Source organism: Geotrypetes seraphini, chromosome 9 (assembly GCF_902459505.1).
Source record: "Geotrypetes seraphini chromosome 9, aGeoSer1.1, whole genome shotgun sequence".
Lineage (NCBI taxonomy): Eukaryota > Metazoa > Chordata > Amphibia > Gymnophiona > Dermophiidae > Geotrypetes > Geotrypetes seraphini.
The window spans coordinates 81,779,016-81,800,360 of NC_047092.1; the positions used below are offsets into that span (position 1 = coordinate 81,779,016).

The 21,345-nt window shown below is 44.2% G+C and overlaps 1 protein-coding gene across 5 annotated transcripts in view; it reads left to right on the forward strand.

Moving 5' to 3' along the window:
* AGK (acylglycerol kinase) overlaps positions 1 to 21,345 on the forward strand; it is a 518,819-nt gene that overhangs the window by 389,122 nt on the left and 108,352 nt on the right. For all 5 annotated transcript variants that reach the window (XM_033958385.1, XM_033958387.1, XM_033958383.1 and 2 more), the window contains one exon: positions 19,650 to 19,729. In XM_033958385.1, coding sequence (XP_033814276.1) covers positions 19,650 to 19,729 — 80 coding nt within the window. The remainder of the gene's footprint in view (positions 1 to 19,649; positions 19,730 to 21,345) is intronic.

A 21,345-nucleotide genomic window follows, 5' to 3' on the forward strand; every position in this document is an offset into this window, starting at 1 on the left:
GCCCGGATGGAATCCACCCAAGGGTATTAAAAGAACTAAGAAACGAAATAGCGGAAATACTCCGACAAATTTGCAACCTATCTTTGAAAACTGGGGAGATCCCAGAGGACTGGAAAATAGCAAATGTTACATCTATCTACAGGCCGGTAAGCTTGACTTCAGTTCCGGGCAAGATGGTAGAAGCACTGATAAAGGACAGCATCTGTGAGCACATAGAAAAAAATGGACTAATGAAAGCGAGCCAGCATGTCTTCTGCAAGGGAAGATCGTGCCAAACGAACTTACTGCACTTCTTTGAAGGGGTAAACAGCCAGATGGACAAAGGGGAACCCATAGATATCATTTATCTCGACTTCCAAAAAGCCTTTGACAAGGTACCCCATGAGCGGCTACATAGGAAGCTGTGGATCCACGGGGTGGAAGGGGACATATATAGATGGGTTAAACATTGGTTGGCAGGCAGAAAGCAAAGGGTTGGAGTGAAGGGCCACAACTCGGACTGGAGGAGGGTCACGAGCGGTGTTCTGCAGGGGTCGGTGCTCGGACCGCTGCTGTTCAATGTATTTATAAATGATCTAGAAACAGGGACAAAGTGTGAAGTTATAAAATTTGCGGATGACACTAAACTCTGTAGCAGGGTTAAAACCACGGAGGAATGTGAAGACCTACAAAGGGACCTAAACAAACTGAAGGAGTGGGCAAATAAATGGCAAGGAGACTTTGGCAGTTAAGATGTCTACACCTCCGATGGTGCTACAAACCGACATGGAGAAAATGCTGGCGAAGAAGCAGCTGATTTTTTTAATGGCTCCCTCCCCTCAGGGCCCTGCTTCGGTCCGGTGGGGGAGGGCTGCGTACATCCGCCAACACTGACAAAAAAGTTTCAGCACCGGCGAGACAGCAGAAGATTCCTTTGGCTCCCTCTCCCTCAGGGCTCTAATTCAGTCCGGCAGGGAAGGGATGTGCCGTTCTGCCTTAGCTGGGCTGACAACAAGGTTCCAGCACCAGCGACAACTCTGTAATTTTGCAGGTCTCATTACTCACCCGAATGCCCGAGATATCAGGTAATGTCCAAATTTTTTGAGCTAGAGGCTCCAAGGATAAAATGAATAAAAGTGGGGATAAGGAGCAACCCTTTTGCGTACCCCTACAAAGTGAAAACGAGGCCGTTCGACGCTTATTAATAAGTAGCTGGGCCATGGGAGATGTGTAGAGATAAGTTATCCACTGATGGAAGGGCCCTGAAATACCAAATTGTTGGACCACCCAAAAAAGATAAGGCCAAATCACCTTATCAAAGGCCTTTTCCGCATCCAAGCTAGCCAGATCGTCACCAGCTCGACCCCTACCCTCCCTAAGGGCCACCAATGCCCGTAGGATATTGGAGGATGCAAAACGACCCGGTACGAAACCGACCTGGTCAGCATGTATAAGGGAGGGAATCACCTGGGCCAGCCTACCCGCCAGAATCGCTGTAAGAAATTTCATATTTTGGTTCAGTAAAGAGATAGGATGGTAGGATCCCACCAACTCCGGGTCCTTCCCCGGCTTTGGTAGGACCACCACGTGAGCATGACTCTGTGCAGGGAAAATGCTGCCCGTACTCTGCATGTCTGCATACAGGGCCGCCAGTGCGGGTCCGATCCGAGGTTTCAGAATTTTATGAAACTCAGGCCCCATCCCATCCGGTCCGGGGGCCTTCGCCAGCTTCAACTTCCCCACGGCGCTGTGTATCTTGGCGCACGAGATGGGTGCATTTAACGTGCGTAGCTGTTGGTCCGACACCTGAGGTAAAGTAAGATCTTTAAAAAAGAATCACGGGCTGCCAAATCGTAAGGACCCGGCCCATAAAGGTCCCGATAGAAGTGAACAAATTGGTCCTGTATCTCTGTCTCCTCCATGTGAACAGCATGATTACTCGCCCGTGTGCGAGAAATACGAGTGATCTTCTGAAACGGCCGCACCAAATTAACCAATAATTTACCCCCCTTATTACCCCACTGATACAACCGAAACTTATAAAAGTCAATGTGAGACATAGCTCGCTCGGTGAAAATGGCATCAAGTTGTTTACGCAGGCTTAAGTATGGCGCACGATGCACAGCCGATGGCTGGGCATGGAGGGCGGTCCTACATAACCCTAATTGCCGAGTGAGAGACACCAAGGCTGCATCACATTGTCGCCACTGCTTTACCGTGTAGGCAATGATCTGTCCCCGTAAAAAGGCTTTAGCAGGTTCCCCAAAAATGGTATCCGAGACCTCCCCTCCCGCGTTGGTTTGGTAGTAAAAATCCCATTCCGTCGTAAGGTATTCATGAAAAGTTTTATCCAAGTAAAGAGTGGGATTAAGACACCAAATGCGATCATGAACGGGCCCCTGCCAGTACATAGTGAGGGATATGGCGACGTGGTCGCTGAAGGGAACATCAAGGATATTTATACGCACCACCTGGCTAATGGACTGTGAGGGCAACAGAATGTAGTTCAATCTAGAATGAGTATGATGCACCCCGGAATAGAATGTAAAGTCTGCTTTCCCTGGGTGGTGAGCCCGCCATACATCAATCAGACCCAGCTCGCTCATCAAGAAGTTCACCCCAATCCGTTCGTTGTCTCCCCGCACCACCCTGGGAGGTTTACAGTCTAGCGTAGGGTCACTAGTAATGTTAAAATCCCCTGCCAGAATGGGTTCATAATTGGGCAAGGCCAGCAGATGTGCCAACACAGCGGGAAAGAACGAGTAAGCATATACATTTGGACCTTAGATATTGCCACAGTAGCACGGGTCTATCCTGAAGGGTGCCAGCCCAGAGGACGAAACGGCCCTGAGGGTCCACAATAGTCTTGTGTTGAACTGCTACCACTGTCTTATTGATGAGGATAGCGACGCCCCTCTGCCTAGATTATAGGAAGAGTAGACAGCTAGAGAATGACACGGTGGCGGTTTACCCGCGGCCACCGCATTTTAGCCGCGGGTCACCCGCCGAAAACGGGGAAGAAAACTAGCAGTCGCTACGGGGACAAGGCCATTCACCGCCCGCGGGGCGGTGAATGGTCTTGTCCCCCGTAGTGAGGCATGAAGGATCGCGCGGTCCCCGCAGCTCACACCCGCCCGCCCAATCGATTCCAGTGTCCAGCCAGCTCTCTTCCCCTCTCCTCACCCCAGTCCGCAGATCCTCCTCCTCGGCGACCCGCACGCTACCAGAGAGCCGCGCACACCCGCCGCTGCTCAGCCTCGATCTTCTGCTCTGACGCAACCGGAAACAGGAAGTTGCAGCAGAGCAGAAGATCGAACACTGAGCAGCCGCGCGTGTGCGGCTCCCTGGGAAAGCGCACAGGTTGCCGAAAAAGAAAACCCACAAACCAAGGTGAGGAGAAGGGAGAGAGCCGGCCAAACACCAGGATCGACCGGGCAGGCAGGTAGTGGCCGCGGGGACCGTGCGATCGCTAGTGTTCCCGGCTCAAATTGGAAGGAGGGAGTGAAAGGAAAAAGGATTCTGGGCCAAGGGGATGAAGTCGGAAAGAAAAACCCACAGCAGGAAAGAAAGGGAAGGACTGGCAGGTGAGCCAGATGCTAGAAGCAGGGGGGGGGGGAAGAAAGAGGGAAAAAAGCTAGATGGGGTTGAAAAGATGAGACACACTGGTATGGAAGAGGAAGATAGGGGAAATCTGGACACAGGAAGGTAACAGAAAGAGGGGAAATTATGTGCATGGGGCATAGGGACAGAGACATAAAGGGGACATGCCACGGGGATGGTATATGGACACAGGGGGGGCAATGACAGATACATAGGGGAGATATTAGAAATGGAGAAAATAGGAGCACAGAAGCGAGATGGTTTGTGGGGATGGGACAGGGACCGAGCTTGCAGGCTCCAGTGGCTTGCACAAATTACATTGTAACGTGCCATGAAAATAAGAGGAAGGAAGGTAGATAGGCCACGCGAGAGGAGCTGAAGGGTAGTAGAAAGGAACAGATGGTAAAGGAGGGAGGGAAGGGTGGTGGTGGAAAGGAATAGAACAGACATTGAAGGAGGGTGGAGAGGAACAGACCCCCAAGGGAAATGTGGAAGACAGAGTGGGAAGAAGACAGATGCCAGACTATGCGGGAGCGGAGGGAAGAAGATGGGTGCTAGACCAATTGGGGGGGGGGGGTTAAGGGAGAGGCACAGTAACAGCAAATGGAAGACGCAGAGAGAAGACACACAGTGGATGGAAGGAATTCAATGAGAAGATGTGGAAAGCAGAAACCAGACAACAAAGGTAGAAAAAAAATTTATATTTATTTATTTATTTTTTGCTTTAGGATAAAATAGTATATTAGTTGTGTTGATAAAAATTTATAAACAAAGCCCTGCCAGCTGAACATCTCTTTCTCTAGTTCAGCAGCAGGAACTTTGATTTATAAGAAAGGAATAAGCTAAATATTACAGTACTAAGGCTTATATGGATGCAGCGGGGACGGTGACGGGGCGGTGAATGGGATGGCAGTGGCGGTGAAAGGGATGGCAGTGACGGTGACGGGGCGGTGAAGGGATCGGCGGTGACGGGGCGGTGCAGAGGATGGTGGGGCGGTGACGGGGACAGATTTTTTCCCCGTGTCATTCTCTATAGACAGCCTCACCCACCCAATCTCTCACCAATTTGGAATGTTCGCTAGAGGTGAGGTGCGTCTCCTGTAGGAAAGCTACCAATACCCTCTCCCTCCTCAGAAAGGATAGCACTTTCTTACGTTTAATGGGAGAGTGAAGACCATCCACATTTAGGGTGATATAAGTCAAGTCAGCCATAGCCGTGAGAGCTGTAGAGATGAAACAAAAAAGTAAGCGGTGTATAGACATCCCAGGAGGCCTCCCAGCTGAGCCTCCAGGGGAAGAAAATAGAGGAAAACTCTCGGTTGCTGAGAGGTACCCACCCCCTCTTTCCCCTCAAAGACCACTCCATCCACCAAACCCCCGACACAAACCACAACCACCACACAAGTAAACTCCTCAACCAGACCAACCCACCCCCTACAGCCCCCAACAGGCCCCCCACCCCCAGCCAAAATAAGAAAATGAAAAAATGCCCCCTCCAACCTCCCCCCACCCAGCCCAAAGAAAAACACAGAAAGGAATAGAATAAAAAAGCAGCAAGCATATACAACAGTCATGTGCCAGGCAAGAGATGTTCCCACCGGGGACCAAGCAGTCAATTAGGGCCAACAGGAGAAGCGATATTAAACACAAAATGGGCAAACCAGGATAAACAAGGAGGCAAAAAAACCCCCCAAAAACATCAAAATAAAAAGTACAAGAGAGAAAAAGAGAGGCCATACCGCTTCTCCCATAATATCCAAAGGGGATGCCAAGAAAGTAAAAACATAACAACAGCTTTGAGGACAAGGAACATAAGAGGGGCTGACGGAAGGCGGACTAACACAGTCCCCCAAAAGGTCCAAGTCCAGCGCCCCGATCAGCACCCAGTTATTGCCGAAGTCCACTCCACACCGTGGCAGCAGTCCAGAAGAAAAGAAGAAAAAAGCCTGCCTGGCCAATCTAAAAAAATAAAATAAAAAAATATATATATATTTCCCCCTCCTCCAGTCTCTCATCCCCCATTGCCAGGACTCACGATGGAGGGTAGAGGGAAGCTGATGCAGAACAATGCAAGGGTTCCACGCCCCTCAAAGAACCAGGGCCTCCAAAAGGAAGAGTCTCCAAGTCCCATGAAGAGCGACAACCGTAGAGAGAAAAAAGAAAAACCAAAAATTTTAAAAAAATGAAGAATCCAATCTAGGAGAAACAATCTCGGGCAAAAAGACCAGCCCAATTATGAGAAGGAAGGGACCAGAGCACAGATCCACCAATAGCGTAATCACAGTCCGTCAGCTCCCCACCAGATAATGTCATGGTTCTGCCGCTCTACGCAGGCCCTCCGTGAAGATTTTAAGCTCCACCAGGGTGTTACATAGGCGAGGCCCAGAGTTCGCATGAATGCGGACCTTGGCAGGGAACAATACAGTGAAACGGACCCCATGGTTCCGGAGTTCGGCACAATACGGAGCCAAAACGTGGCGGCTGGCAGCCACTGCCTGTGAATAGTCATTGAAGAGTAGCAATTTGGTGCCCTCGTGCTCCAACGCTCCAGCCTTCCGATACAGGGCCAAAATGCGGTCCTTGACTGCTGCATTAAGGAACTGGGCTATCACAAGTCTAGGTCTGGTGTCTCCCAGCCTGAGGCTCCCAATGCGGTGAACCCGCTCCACTACCGCACGAGTCTCCTCCAACTCCAAGCCCACTCGAGTCGGCAACCAATGCTCCACAAGCTGCCACAGATCAGCCTCACGGACCCGCAAGTTGTTTTTTCTCTCCTGGTCCTCCAGCCGGGCTTGTAGGGTGGAGCATTGGGTTTCTAGCGCACGCAGGCGATCTGCATCCTGGCTACCCCGATCTTCCTGCGTTGAGAGCCGCTGCTCCAGCTGGGTAAGTCGGGACCCGTGCCGCTCCATACAGTCTTTAAATTCGTCGACCAATGCCTGATATTTCGCTAGTTTATCATCAATCAAGGTGGATAAATGTTTAGTCAGTTCCCGCAGCGTTTCCTCTTGCAGGGCAACTCTCGTTCTCACAGGGGTCCCTTCCGACGCCATCTTGGGGGAGAGCGTGGTTGGTGAAGCTTTGGCGGCCACGGGGCCTTGGGCATAACACCTCTGGAACACTCGAGACTCCTGAATGTGGGCACTCGTTCGATACCTAGATACACGCGGCACAAGGCTCAATGAACTAGAGAGCGAAAAGAGCGTCATCACGTGACCCCCAAGCCACTCATTTTGACGCTCTTCGCTAGACTTAGTTCTACTCATTCCTTCTCTCACTGCGGCTCGTGTATTTTCTTTACAGGGTCGCTGTGTTCCTTTGCGAGTTTCATTTTCTTTTTAAAAAAAAAATGTTTTTATAAGTTTCCTTTTCTTCGTGGGACGGTGGGGTCTACCCTGTGGGCTTCGATTTAGCCACAGCTGTTTTCCATTCTATGTTACAACCGGTTACAAGCTTTAAGCAGTGTAGCCAGTGCCAGCGCACAATCTCCTTCACTGACCCACACAAGTGGTGTGTACAGTGTTTAGAACCTGACCATTGTCTGGAGTCGTGTGCCCGCTGTGCTACGCTTCAGCCTTGAGCCCTGAAATGTCATCAAATTCAAGTAGACAAGCTCTTTAGCGGCATGGATAAGGCCTTGACCCTGGTTCCAGCCCTGGCCTCGACCTGTACTCCAAACCCAGTGAAGTCTTCTACAGGCATATAGATTTTTTACCTCAACCTCGCCCTTAATCAAACCTTCCTCGTTTGGGAAGTCCTCGTCTTCGGGGAAATCATCTAAATCTTCTCCTGAGGAGCCATTATCCTCATTGTCTTCCCTCATGTAAGGTAGCTAAGCCACCTTCTTCAGATATGCCACCCTTAGAACCGGTGATTTTGAAGCTGCCCAAGAAACATGTCTCAAAATCCAGACATCTTTCTTCTTCGAGGTCGTCTTCCTCGGAGACTATAGCCGCATCAAATGTACCAGATCCACTGGTCTCAGTGTCGCTTTTGCAGAATATGATAGAGACTATTTGTGACTGTTATGGCACAAATAGTCACACACACTGCCATAACAGTTTGTGACTGTTATGGCAGTGCGTAGGCTCCGATTCTGAGGCCATAGCCCTTTCAATCTTCTGGGCTATTAACACTAACGTGCACTGCTAGTTATTTGCAGTATTTAGGTTTGTTTTTCATTATATATTTATATACTGCTGGGTGATTAGTTTTAGGTTAGAGACTATTCTGCATCAGGAGTTTGGTACCATGCTTGCCAAATTCACTCCTGTCTTGACTCTGCTTCCTGCAGTCCAGCTGAGCACTCAGTAGTATTACAAGGAGTCGAGTCCTTGGCAGTGCCTTGAGCTCAATCTAGACACTCTATACAAGGAGTCAAGTCCTTAAGAGTGCCTCAAGCGGAGTCTACACACTCCATACAAGGAATCCAATCCTTAGGAGTGCCTCGAGATGAACTTGCACACTCTACACAAGCAGTCGAGTCCTTAACAGTACCTCGAGATGTCTCATTACAAGGAGCTGAGTCCTTTTTAGTGTCTCCTCCTTGAACTCCATCTACCAGTCCTCCCTCTTCACATAAGGCGTTGCCCTTTTCAAGGCATAGGACGAGGACTCCTCGACATTCATCTTCCAGACTGGATCCGACTCAATCACGAGACCGTGATTCAAAACATCCTTCTCCACATCATCTGTTGAGGCATTCATTGAGACCCAGGTCTTCTTCTCGAGACAGGTCTCATTTATCCAGGCATCGAGACTCATCGAGACCACATACTCCTTTGTCAGTTGCAGAGCCTCACCACTCTCGTCAGTCGAGTTTTTCTCCTGCTAGGTTCTCTTCACATTCCAGAAGTGGGTCATCTTTGCCTCTGGACTCTGATATCAGGTATCAATACTCCAGAGAGGCTTCACCTTCATTCTCTGCTATGAGAGGTACCTCGAGGGGTTCTTAATCACCTTCTCCTCAACAAGGTCATTCCTCTTCAATCCCAGTATCCTTTACCAAGTTTTTATGTAAGATGAGTAAAGATCTTAACATATCTTTAGAATCGGACTCCAAATACTCTAAGGAGTATCTGGAAGAACTGGGAATGCCTCATCCTCCTAGGGAATTCTCAAATTACCCATTCTTTCTCAAACTTTCAAGAGAAATCTTGAGACACCACATTCCGTTCCTGCTGTACCAGCAAAGTTGGAATCTCAATATCGGATGGAACCAACCCTGCCAAGGTTTATGCCACCGTCCCACCTGGAAGAGAGAGCAGGACTATGGATAAGTTAGATCAACAGCTGTATCAAAACTGACTCATGACAACCCGAATACAACTTAATCTTCACTTCTTATCTCAAGCATTTGATTAACACCATGCCTGATTTCTTCAAGTATCTTCCTCAACATAGACTTCTAGAGTTTCAACAACTTCACAACACTCTGGGTCAACTTTGCATGCATCTCGTTCAATCTTCATATGATGCGCTTGAACTGTCCTCTAGGGTCACTGCCTTTTCGTTGGCCATGCGTCAACTTGCCAGGCTTTGCACCATGGGCATGGACCCTAATCTCCAAGATCAACTGGCTAACATCCCATGCAAGGGCAATGAATTGTTTGATGACTCTATTGAGGCCACTACCAAACGTTTTTCTGAGCATGAGAATTCCTTTGCTTCCATCATCAGACCAAAGCCTTCCACTGCCAAAGGTTATAGGCCTGTTCCATCATACCAGAGGCGTTTTCTTCAGAAGGCAGCTCCTTATTCAAGGCCGCCTCCTAAGAACCAACAACCGCAGCAACAATGTCAGCAAAAAACTCAGACTCCTGTTGCACCCAAGGCCTCTCAGTCTTTTTGACCATCTTACACAGAGCATAACCTCAATCGTTCTGCCTCTGTCCTCTTCTCTTCCTGTAGGGGGCTTTCTCCATCTTTACTACCATCGATGGGAATTCACATTCAACCTCTGGGTCGTCTCTATCATCAGGGAAGGTTACTCTCTTCATTTCATCCAGGTCCCTCCAGATCTTCCCCCAAGAGAGTATCCTTCCAAACCATCCCAGACCACCCTTCTTCAGGAAGCTCAAGCTCTGCTTCGACTCCGTGCCATCGAGGAAGTTCCTATGGAATAGCAGATCAAGGTTTTTTTTTACTCCCGTTAATTCCTAGTTCCAAAGAAGATGGGCGATCTGCAACCTATATTGGATCTCAGAGCATTCAACAAATTTCTTGTCAGAGAAAAATTTTGGATGCTGTCTCTGGCATCCTTGTATCCCCTTCTAGATCAGAACAATTGGTTATGCTCTCTGGATCTCAAAGAGGCTTTTACTCACATTCCCATTCATCCAGCCTCTCGCAAGTTCCTCAGATTTCGGGTGGGAAATCATCATTTTCAGTACAGAGTGCTACCCTTCGGCCTGGCATCATCTCCCAGAGTCTTCACCAAGTGCCTAGTGGCAGTAGCTGCAGCTCTGCAAAACCATGGTCTTCAGGTTTTCCCATACCTGGATGATTGGCTCATCAAAGATTCAACATCTCAGGAGGTTATTGTAGCGATCCAATGGACTACTTGGTTCTTCCAAAGCTTGGGTTTCGAAATCAACTTCCCAAAATTCCAACTACAGCCCTCTCATACTTTACAGTTCATCGGAGCTGTACTGGATACTGTGCAACTCAGAGCATTCCTTCCTCAACAACGTCAGGATGCTCTCATTCAACTTTGTCACAAAGTTTCATCCCTCACTTCAATTTCAGCGAGACACATGATGGTTCTCCTAGGTCACATGGCCTCTACAGTTCACATGAAAACTTTTGCCAGACTTCAACTCAGAATTCTTTGGTGGACCCTGGCATCTCAGTGGGCGCAGACTTTTGAACCATTCTCTCAGCACAGTACAGTGACTGCTTTGATGAGACAGTCTCTGCACTGGTGGATGCTATCTTCAAATCTTTCCAGAGATTTACTATTTTAAACATTCCTCATCAGAAGGTTCTCATGACAGATTCCTCAACCTACACTTGGGGAGCTCATCTCTATGGTCTCCATACTCAAGGCCATTGGTCCACCACAGATCGTCAGTGTCACATAAATCTGTTGGAACTCAAAACGATCTTCAGTGCTCTCAAAGCTTTTCAGCATCTTCTCCATGATCAAGTAGTCCTCATTTGGAAAGACAATCAAGTCGCCATGTACTACGTCAACAAGCAGGGAGGAACAGGATCTCTCCCTCTCTGCCAGGAAGCTCAAAAGGTGTGGAATTGGGCAATACTTCACCACACCTTTCTAAAAGCAGTCTATATTCAAGGAGAGAACAACTATCTGGCGGACAAATTGAGTCTTCTTCTATAACCTCACAAATGGACACTCAATTCCTCACCTCTCCATCACATCTTTGCGTCTCCACAACAACAAACTGCCTCAATTTTGCTCCAGGATATACTTTCCTCATCGCCTCAAGGCAGATGCTTTTCTTCTGGAATGCACGAGCAAATTCCTGTATGCATTTCCTCTCATTCTCAAGACACTTGTTAAACTCAAACACGAACCAGCCACCATTTTTCTTATAGCTCCTCGGTGTCCCAGACAACCCTGGTTCTTCCTTCTACTTCAACTCAGCAGCAGGGAGCCACTACTTCTACCAATTTTATCCTCTGCTTGCACAGAGTCAGGGGTTTCTGCTTCATCTCAACCTGCAGTCTCTACACCTGACAGCTTGGTACCACTCAATGTAATTGCCACTCTACAGTTTTCTCAATCTGTCAAGGACATTTTACAGGCTTCAAGGAAGCCTACCACTAGGCAATGTTATAACCAGAAATGGACTAGATTTTCTGCTTGGTGTATCATTCATCACAAGGAGCCTCAATGTACCTCCTTATCTTCAGTTTTAGATTACCTGTTACATTTATCTTAATCAGGTCTCAAATTGACATCCATTCGAGTCCATCTCAGTGCAATTGCTTCTTTCCATCAGCCTATAGAAGGGAAACCCCTTTCTTCTCATCCTGTGATTTCCAGATTTATGAAAGGAATTTTCAATGTCAAGCCACCTCTCAAACCTCCTCCAGTGCTTTGGGATCTCAGTGGTGTTCTTGCTCATTTGATGAAGCCTCCATTTGAACCAAAGGCTTCAGCTCATCTGAAATATTTCACTTCGAAAGTGATTTTCCTCATTGCTCTCACATCTGCTCACAGAGTTAGTGAGCTACAAGCTTTAGTAGCAGACCTACCTTTCACAGTATTCCACCAAGACAAGGTGGTCCTCTGAACTCATCCTAAATTCTTACCTAAAGTGGTCTCAGAATTTCATCTCCATCAATCTGTTGTACCTGCAGTGTTTTTTTTCCAAAGCTTCATTCTCATTATGGAGAAACAGCTCTTCATACTCTGGACTGTAAGCGTTCTTTGGCTTTCTACTTACAAAGGACTAAGCCACACAGATCTGCTCTTCAACTTTTTGTCTCCTTTGATCCAAACAAGTTGGGACATCCAGTTTCCAAGCACACCATTTTCAACTGGTTGGCTGCTTGCATCTCTTTCAGCTATGCTCAGGCTACATCTACAGGGTCGAGGCTGTCCGCTTCTGGGCTCCGTGGATGACGTCACCCACATGTGAGAATATCTGCATGCTGTCCCTGGATAACACCTATTACTGTAAGTAACTGTGCTTTATGGTATAATAGTACATCTGGAAAATTTACTTCACCTTTAAATTGGGTTCTTTCATTTTAGCTAAGGAAATTCTTGGTTTGTGTGACCAAAAAAAATCAATTAACATTTTTTCCAAAGATTTGTAGAAGTGTTTTAGAAATAGGAGAGGAAACATGCCCAGAACATATGTAATTTTGGGGACAATCATCATTTTTAAAGAATCTAGTCTACCCCATCATAATAGATATAGGGGAGACCAAGGTTTTAGGGCCTCTCTGACTTCAGAGAGAACTTTCTCCATGTTGGTTTTAGTAGAGGATAACAATTCCCTATCGAAATACACTCCTAGGTATTTAATCAATGTGGTGACTCATTTTCAAGGATAATTGGCGACAGAGAATTGGATAGAGGATGTTCGCTAGATGTTATCGACCTAGATTTCAACAAAGCCTTTTGACATGATTCCTCAGAGGAGGCTCATCAATAAAAAGTAGTGGACTGAAGTTGGAACCTAAAGTGGATTAGAAATTAGTTGACTGACGACAAAGCATATTGATAAACGGAATTTGCTCAGAAGAAAGAAAGGTGAGTAATTGCATGCTTCAGGGATCAGTACCAGAGAATGACACAGTGGTTATTACCTGTGGTTAGCCGCCGGTAATCCTTCGAAACGGTGAGGGGAAAAAAGTGCTCACTGTGGGTACGGGGACAAGGCCATTCACTGCCCTGTGGAGTGGTTAATGGCCTTGTCTCCGCAGTTAAGGGAGGGAACGCGCGCGGTTCCCTCCCGCCTACCGGCCACATCCATCTCCCTCCCTCCCTTCACCTTCGTGGCGCGTTTTACTTTACAGTGTTCAAGCCGCCGGAGCCTACCTGAAGTTGCGGGCAGAAACTTCTCTGACGCAACCAGAAGCATAAGAACATAAGAAGCGGTGAATAAAGCCAGAAGGATGCTGAGCTGCATAGAGAGAGGAATTGTCAGCAGAAAAAGGGAGGAGTTAATACCTCTATACACGTCATTAGTGAGGCCCCACTTAGAATATTATGTTCAGTTCTGGAATCAAAAGTATTATTGCATGCTAATCTTAGTTAACAAAATGTAACCCAAATAGGGTTTGCATATTGAAGCTAAAAAAAACCAGACAAAACAGAAAATGTGTCTATAAATGAAGGAGGCATCCAAATAGAGTGAAAAGAATATAAAAACAAAAATGTTGAGCTCGCCATTCCTAACTGAAGATTTCTACATGTACTACCTCTGAGCTTGGCCAATCTAGATGTAAAAGAACCAGTGAATAACAAAATGGAAGAAAATAAAATATTGCATAGTGCTCAACGTAACCTTACTGATATAACATTGTCCAAATTTATGCATAAATAAATGTCTTAATTAAGAAGAAATGTAAGTTAAAGTTGCTAGAGTACTGCTGTCTGAATTTATATATAAATGAACCTTTTGTTGAAGAGAATTATAAAAATAAAGTCTGAGCCTTTAAAGATATATAATCCAAAAAGTTTTTAATTGAGAAGAAATGTACATAAACAGGTCAACTGGTAGAAGCTAGCAGCAAACAAATTGAGACATGGAGACAGTCGTCACATTAAAATGTTTAAATAGGTCTGAAAGATGATGAGTCGCTACCTGGAACTAGAAGATGGCATAACACGAGACAAATGAGGTTAAAAGATGACATAAGATGTTGCTTGGAACTAAAAAAATAACATAACTGAGAAAGTATAAGGAATGGCTATATAATAATGTGGTTGAATCTCAAAAACTAAGACTTGAAGAATAAAATTAAAAAGGCTGAAGAAGCTAGGCTAACCCTAAACAAAAATGTGTCAGACAGAAAAATGGAAATAAACTAAATGAAATGAATCAAGGCTCAGGCTTTATTTTAGCATATATATTTTATTATTCTTTTCAACAAAAAGGTTCATTTATGTATAAATTCAGACAGCAGTACTCTAGCAACTTTAACTTACATTTCTTCTTAATTAAAATGTTTATTTATGCATAAATTTAGACAGTTTACATTGAGAATTATGCAATAATTTTTTTTTCTTTCATTATTTATTCACTGATTCATTTACATATAGATTGGCAAATCTCAGGGGCAGTTTATATAGAAATCTTTGGTTAGGAATGGTGAGCTCAACTTTTTCATTGTTATTTTTCACTTCAAATCACTTCTAATTTTTTTTCACTCTTTATTTATAAAGACACCTCCTTCACTTAGAGATACATTTTCTGTTTTAGCCAGTCTTTTAGCATCAATAATCAAACTCTCTTTGGGTCACTTGTTTTCTCCTTTGTCTGTTTTATTTAGCTTCAATATGCAAACCCTCTTTGGGTTACATTTTGTTAACCAAGATTAGCAAGCAATAATACTTTGATTCATTTGCCTCTCCATTTACATTATGCAGTATTCTATAGGTTTTTACCTTGTCAGTCACTCATATTCCTCTTGTTATATTTTGTTTTTAAGCCTCTTCCTCCATCAGATTAGTCTTACTCCTTTACCATTCTTCTTTTTCACTTTCAAATTACTTCTATTTATGTTTAAATATCTTTATTAATTTTCAATTTGAATTCAAGTTTGACACTTGTACAGAAAGCATTAGTCATAATAACATAAAAAAATGAAAAATAAATTACTTCCAATAAGAAAAATATTATTGACTATTAATGCTCAAGTCCTCCTTTAGATCCAAGATTTAGACATAGCGAGTAATAAAGAAAACAAGAAAAAATAAAATTTTTTAGCAAGATGCTAAAAGACTATAGCACTGAAATTGAGATCTCATATTTATATATAGGGTTCAAGATATTCCTCCATCCAGACGAGACATTGTTACAAAAGTTGTCAGTTGAGATGGTTCAAAGAACACATACTTAACAGAGCGGTAGCGCACTATACATTTACATGGGTGTCTCAAATAAAAGGTAGCCCCCATAGATGTAACCCCAGGTTTCAAAAGAAGAAATTCCCGACGACGCTTCTGTGTTTCCCTTGTAAAATCAGGAAACATCTGTACTTTACAACCAAGAAAAACTTTTTGTCTATTTTTAAAGTAAAGTCTTAATAACCATGTTTTATCTAACGGAAGCGCCACTATATAATCAGAGTTGCTGGCAATGCTAAGTCCTTATCAGATGTCTCTAATAATTCTGAGATATTTAAAGTTCGTTTATTCAATTCCTTTTGTTGTTCTGTGGAAACTTTCATCAGTAAATAATAAACACGTGAAAATGGTGGTATCATTTCCTCTGATATTTCCATCAAATATCTCCTAAGCATTTCTCTAGGATTTACCATCTCGAGTTTAGGAAAGTTAATTAACCTTAAATTATTACTACGCAAATTGTTCTCAAGCATTTCAACTTTCCTTCTCAAGTTGGTATTGTCCTTAACCAAAGTCTCTTGAAGTTGTTTAGATACGGAAATTTCCTTTTCAATTTTCTGTATAGATGTTTTTGAATCAGTCAATTCTTCTCTCAAATCATTCAATTGTTTTGTAATTTTACTTTCCAAATATTGAAATTTAGGAGTAGTGGACTCTGCAAAGCCAGCAATTAAATCCCATAAGGATTCTAAGGTTACCACTGCGGGCTTTACCAAAGAAATTGAAGTTTGTAAGACAGTAGAGTGCTCACCATTCTGTAAGTGTTCCACAGGATCTGCCTCCTGGATATCGCCCCCAAATAAAGTTGGAATTTCCTCAGGTATATTGGTTAGGGCTCCTTGGCTATGAGCCCCTACCTCCAAGCTTTCTCCCGGTTCCAATCTTGCCTCTGAGGGAGAAAACGCCATTGACTCCGGGGTTTCCCCGCCCCTGGGAGAGCTGGTGACCTGGGGTTGTAGGGGCGGCGCCCTTGCATCGGGGCTCAGCGTTACATCGTGCCTTAGAGGAACAGCAACGGGTTCGCCTCCCTGTGTCCTCAACAGGCCCCCATCCGACGCTCGGGAGACCTCCTGTATTCGCCTCAGAAGCTGTTCTATATTGCCAAGAGGGGGAACTTCGGGTCTTCGCAAGGCAGCAACAGCGTTCCGGCCTCTTCTCTTTGGCATGTTGTAAGTATCCACAAAGCCTGTGCAGGGCTCGATACACAGAAAAATTTTAGTTAGGACAAACCCGACGCGAACAGCTCAGCGCGTCTAGCTTAAAGCCGCCATCTTGGATCTCCAGTGCAGTATTTATTATTACTTTTATTTATATTATTAGCTAGATTTGTTGTTTGGGTAGGTTTATTCTTTCTCACATTCACTCTTATTGCATGTTCTCACCTTTGAGAAGTTATTTCACTTCTTCATTTCAATCACATCATTCACATTCACTCTAGTCATATGTCTTTTCTTTCAACAAGTTTTTCATTAAATATTCCTCAGATTTATTCAGAAATCACGTGTTTTCTCATGTCAGGTTGCATACGACCAGATAACCATGGGTGCCATTAGCATTTCCGACAACATTACCTCATTTTGTGTGATATTCCCCCCCCCCCCCCATTTTTTAGGACCCCTGACAAAGGTTTACCAAAACACAGACAGTGTTGGGTCCGACCATTTTGTACAGCTGGATTGACTTGACCTATGTGTTTATGTGCATTTTAATATTTGGACATCTTAATTATATTGAATAAATTTGCATTCATTTATCTGCTGCTTCTGTGACATTCAGAAACCACAGTTCCACTTTGTTTTGATTTTGAAATACAAGACACATACACCTGAAATGGTATGGGTAATAAATAAATATCTGAATATATTGATGGTACATCCAGTTTTCTGAGAGTCAACAATCTTATTTTCTTACAGATGCAATATTAACTTACAAGATTTATTATGCCCAGCTTCGGTCTGGGAAAGGGAGGGGGCTCAAATGATGCACAGGAAATGTGATGCGCAAGTGATGCACAAGAAATGTGAACATTGTTTTGTTTGCTCCCTGATGTTAGAGACTTCAAGTTTGTTTGATTTTTTAATGTTAATACTCAAAGAACTATAATGTTAAGTTTGGTAATTTCATTTATCTCCTGTAATGTGATCTGTGCTTTAATGTGTCCTTGTCAATTGGTATACATTTGGCAAACTTCGAGACAGCTGAAGACTATGTTAAAAGAACATAGATACTGTGTGACCTCTAAAACAATTATGGAACCACTGGTAGAACATTGCAAAGAGAAAGGTCATAGTTTTTCAATGTTGAACTTATTCTTGATAATGAATGCTGGGGTGATATAAAAAAAAAACCGTAGAAAGTGAGAGCAGCGTTGGATATTTTCTTTACAGCCTATAATGCCGAAAGGTTTGAACTCTGCAATTTAGTGGAATGTATTTTTTAAATGTTTTTCCTAGTATATTACTTGGCAATTTTTGGATTGGTTGGAGAACTGAGATATGAATTGCCGTTGTGATGCCAATATTTGAAATGAAGGAGTAAAGTGGGAGCCACCATGATTAAGCAACTGTGGTGTTGTATTCTCTTGAAAATTTGCCTTGAAGACCCGTTTAGTGAAACAGGGTACTCCTGTTGGAACTCTGTAGTACAGTGTTTCAGGATAACGAAGACGGCTGAAGCTGGACAATTAAGTATTTTGCTGCCTGCAATGTGTTATTTGGAGAGAATTTGATAAATTTTTTCTAGAGTTTGGAAAGAAACTGCTAGTAAAACTATCATTACAACTGTTTATAATTGAATAAGTGGAGTTATTATATTACCAGTGATTAGGGTGTGCCTGCTATATGTTTGCGCAGATGCTAAAAGTAGTAGGGAGTCAATGACAGTCCTGGGAGTAAACTTGGACACAGGACTCTTACAATGAGTTGCCAAGTGGTAAAGACAGTGCATGATTTGCACAGATACATTTATTGTATCGTTTTAAACCAATGCTGTCACCAGTTGACTTTCGTGCTGTTGTACAAGCAATGATTTTGTTGCGGTTGGACTCCTGCAATGTCCTGTACCTGGGAATAACTAAAACCAGGTGCAGGGCATTATAGGTGATCCAGAATGCCGCGGCTAGACTGATGACCAGAACGCCAAGATATGAGCATATTACAGGTCAAAAGCGCGCCGGGACAAAGGCGCGCGCAGACAATTGAGCGCAGCGCAGAGGCGCGCGCCACAGAAAATTACTGTTTTTAGGGCTCCGATGGGGGGGGGGGCGGGGGAGGAACCCCCCCCTCCACTTTAGTTAATAGAGATCGCGCCGCGTTGTGTGGGTGTTGTGGGGGGTTGTAATCCCACACATTTTACTGAAAACTTCACTTTTTCCCTGTTTTTAGGGAAAAAGTTAAGTTTACAGTAAAATGTGGAGGGTTACAACCCCCCAAACCCCCCACAACACCGGCGTGATCTCTATTAAGTAAATTGGGGGGGCTCCCCAACAAAACCCCCCGTCGGAGCCCCTAAAAGCTGTAATTTTCTTCGGCGCGCACCTCCGTCTTGCGCTCAGTTGTCGGCGCGCGCCTTTGTCTTTCGCGGGGTTGTCTATGAACCCCCCATATCTTTGACAACTGCATTGGCTACCAGTTGTTTACGATTCCCGAATTTTTTAAGAGTTTGATGTCTGGTTACCAACCATCAAAATCATTTTGTTCTGAAAATTCAGCACTGTTGAAGACAAAGGCCAATCTTAAGTATGTGGAAACGAATGCCATGACCTTTTCATGTGCAGAAGTGAAACTGTGGAATGACCTTGTTGGTCAAATTCGGACATGTGGGGATAGGAGTTAATTCAGGAAATTGCTGAAAACACATTTATTTGTTGATGCATTTCTTTGAGCACTTGACCTATTGTAAGGATTGAATCTTTCTGCTTTTGTTTTTATCTGTTCTGACCTGTTTCAATATTTTATATATGTAATTTTATTGTAAACCGTTTTGGAATAAAACAGTATAAAAATGTTTTTAAATAAATAAATAGTAGTGCACTGTGGATACTGAGGTCTTATTTCTCCCCTTTTTTTGATTGTGCAGCTTTTTTCCTCACCTTCTCTGGAAGAGAGTAGAGTGTAGGTTTTTGTTTTGGCGACTGAAATCACCCATTATTATTACCCAGTTTGTTAAGTCTCCATAATTTCTGATATTTCTGCATCTATCTGTTCATCCTGGCCCAGTTGGACAATAGTACACTCCTATCACTGTCTTTTCCCCCCTTTACACATGGAATTTTTATACGTAGAGATTCCAAGATGTATTTTGTGTTCTGCAGAATTCCTGTTTGTTTCAGAATTCTTTTTAATTTATAATGCTAACTTCCTCCCCCCTCCCCCCCCTCCCCCGATTGATCATCAAGGCTTATTGTTGTATATGTTGATGGACAAACGTTCATGGAACATTACTTTAAAAATGGAAGGAATATCACTGGGTGGATTGACAGCATGAATATGTGGTGAAAGCCAGCTCTTTTATGTTACAGGGGAAGAAGGATCAGCCTGTTTTTGCAATGACTGGCCTGAGGTGGGGATCCTATCGAGACGCTGCAGCTAAAGTCAGCAAGTATGGCAGATTTTCATTTTTAATCTTTTCCTGAGGCTGGTGCTCATATCCTTGAAGATACTTCCATGTCTGTACATTGCAACAAATAGCTGTATTCTTTGGCAAGCCATCATACTTTTTGCTGATGCACATGCAAAAACAAATGATGAAATTGAAGTTCTGTTGGGCCTAATATATTTACATTTCTGCTATGATACGATAACATATTTCTAGAGCTTTCCAGGAAAAACATGTCCTATTGGGCATGCACATACTGCTATTACTAATCATTACTATTACTACCGGTAATCATTTCTATAGCACTATACACATTCTTTGCAGGTACACTTCTTCCTCCGTATTCATGGGGGATGCGGGCGGATCATAGGCGCAATTACATAAAAACTGCGAATAACTTTTTAAAGGTTATTCACGTTTTTTGGTAACAGCCAGCGTTTTTGCTATTGAAACCACGAATAACTAGAGACTCTGCAGCTGAAGGTACCTGGTATGTGAGCAGCTCTCTCTCGATCTCTCTCAATCTTGATGGTTGGGCTGGCTGGACTTCGTTCAGGCTCTGCTTCTACTCTGTGTCACAATGAGAGGGGGTGGGGTGGGGGCCTGCGTGAAGGATACGTCAGTTTTCAAAGTGCTCGGCACATGCATTTCCTGCGCTGTCTTCTTCAGTTCTATGCTGTGAGAGGCGAGAGAGGCTGGCAGAGGAGATGATGCGCTTATTGCTGTCAGAAGGCACTGTTTTTTCTATAATTGCTCTGATTAAGAAAAGGAACTAATCGTGATGTAATTGGGGGAGGGGGCAGAGTCAGCATCGAAAAAAATCGCAAATAAGCGAATCCGCAGATACAGAAACCACATATACGGAGGAAGAAGTGTACTTTTGTCCCTGGTGGACTTACAGTATAAGTTTTGTAATTGGGGCCAAAGACACAAGGAGCCACGGTGGGAACTGAAATCAGTTCACCAGGATCTCAGCCCACTGTATTGCTGCTGCTGCTGCTGCTACTACTATTAAGGTACAGTTAGTGGGAGTGGTAAGCTACTGGTCAGGATGGTGATCAAAGGGGTGTAAGGTTCAGAGATGAAGGCTATCTTAAAAAAAGGTAAGTTTTCAACCTACTTTTGAACAAGGGTAGGGAAGGAACGTGAAACATGGACTCAGGTAGTTTGTTCTAGGCATACAGAGCAGTGAGATGAAAGGAACAAACTGGAATTGGCAGTGGAGGAGGAGGGTACAGATAGTAGCAACTTATCTGAGGAAGGGAGTTCTCGGAGAGGCAAGGAAGGAGAGATACTAAGGGGCTGCTGAATGAACACATTTGTAGGTTAGTGATAGGAGTTTGAACTGTATGTGAATGTGGATAGGGAGCCATTGAAGTGATTTGAGGAGAGGGGTAACATGAGTTTAGCGAGGTTGGCAGAAAATAAATTGTGCAACAGAGTTTTGCACAGATTGCAGGGGGAAGAGGCCGAATCAGTGGGAGACTTGTTAAAAGTAAATTGCAGTAGTCTAAGCATGAGGTTACAAGGTTATGGACATGGATCCAGATAGTGTGCTCTGAGAGGAAGAGACAAATTTTGGAGATATAGAGATAGAAGCAACAGGCTTTCACAGGCTT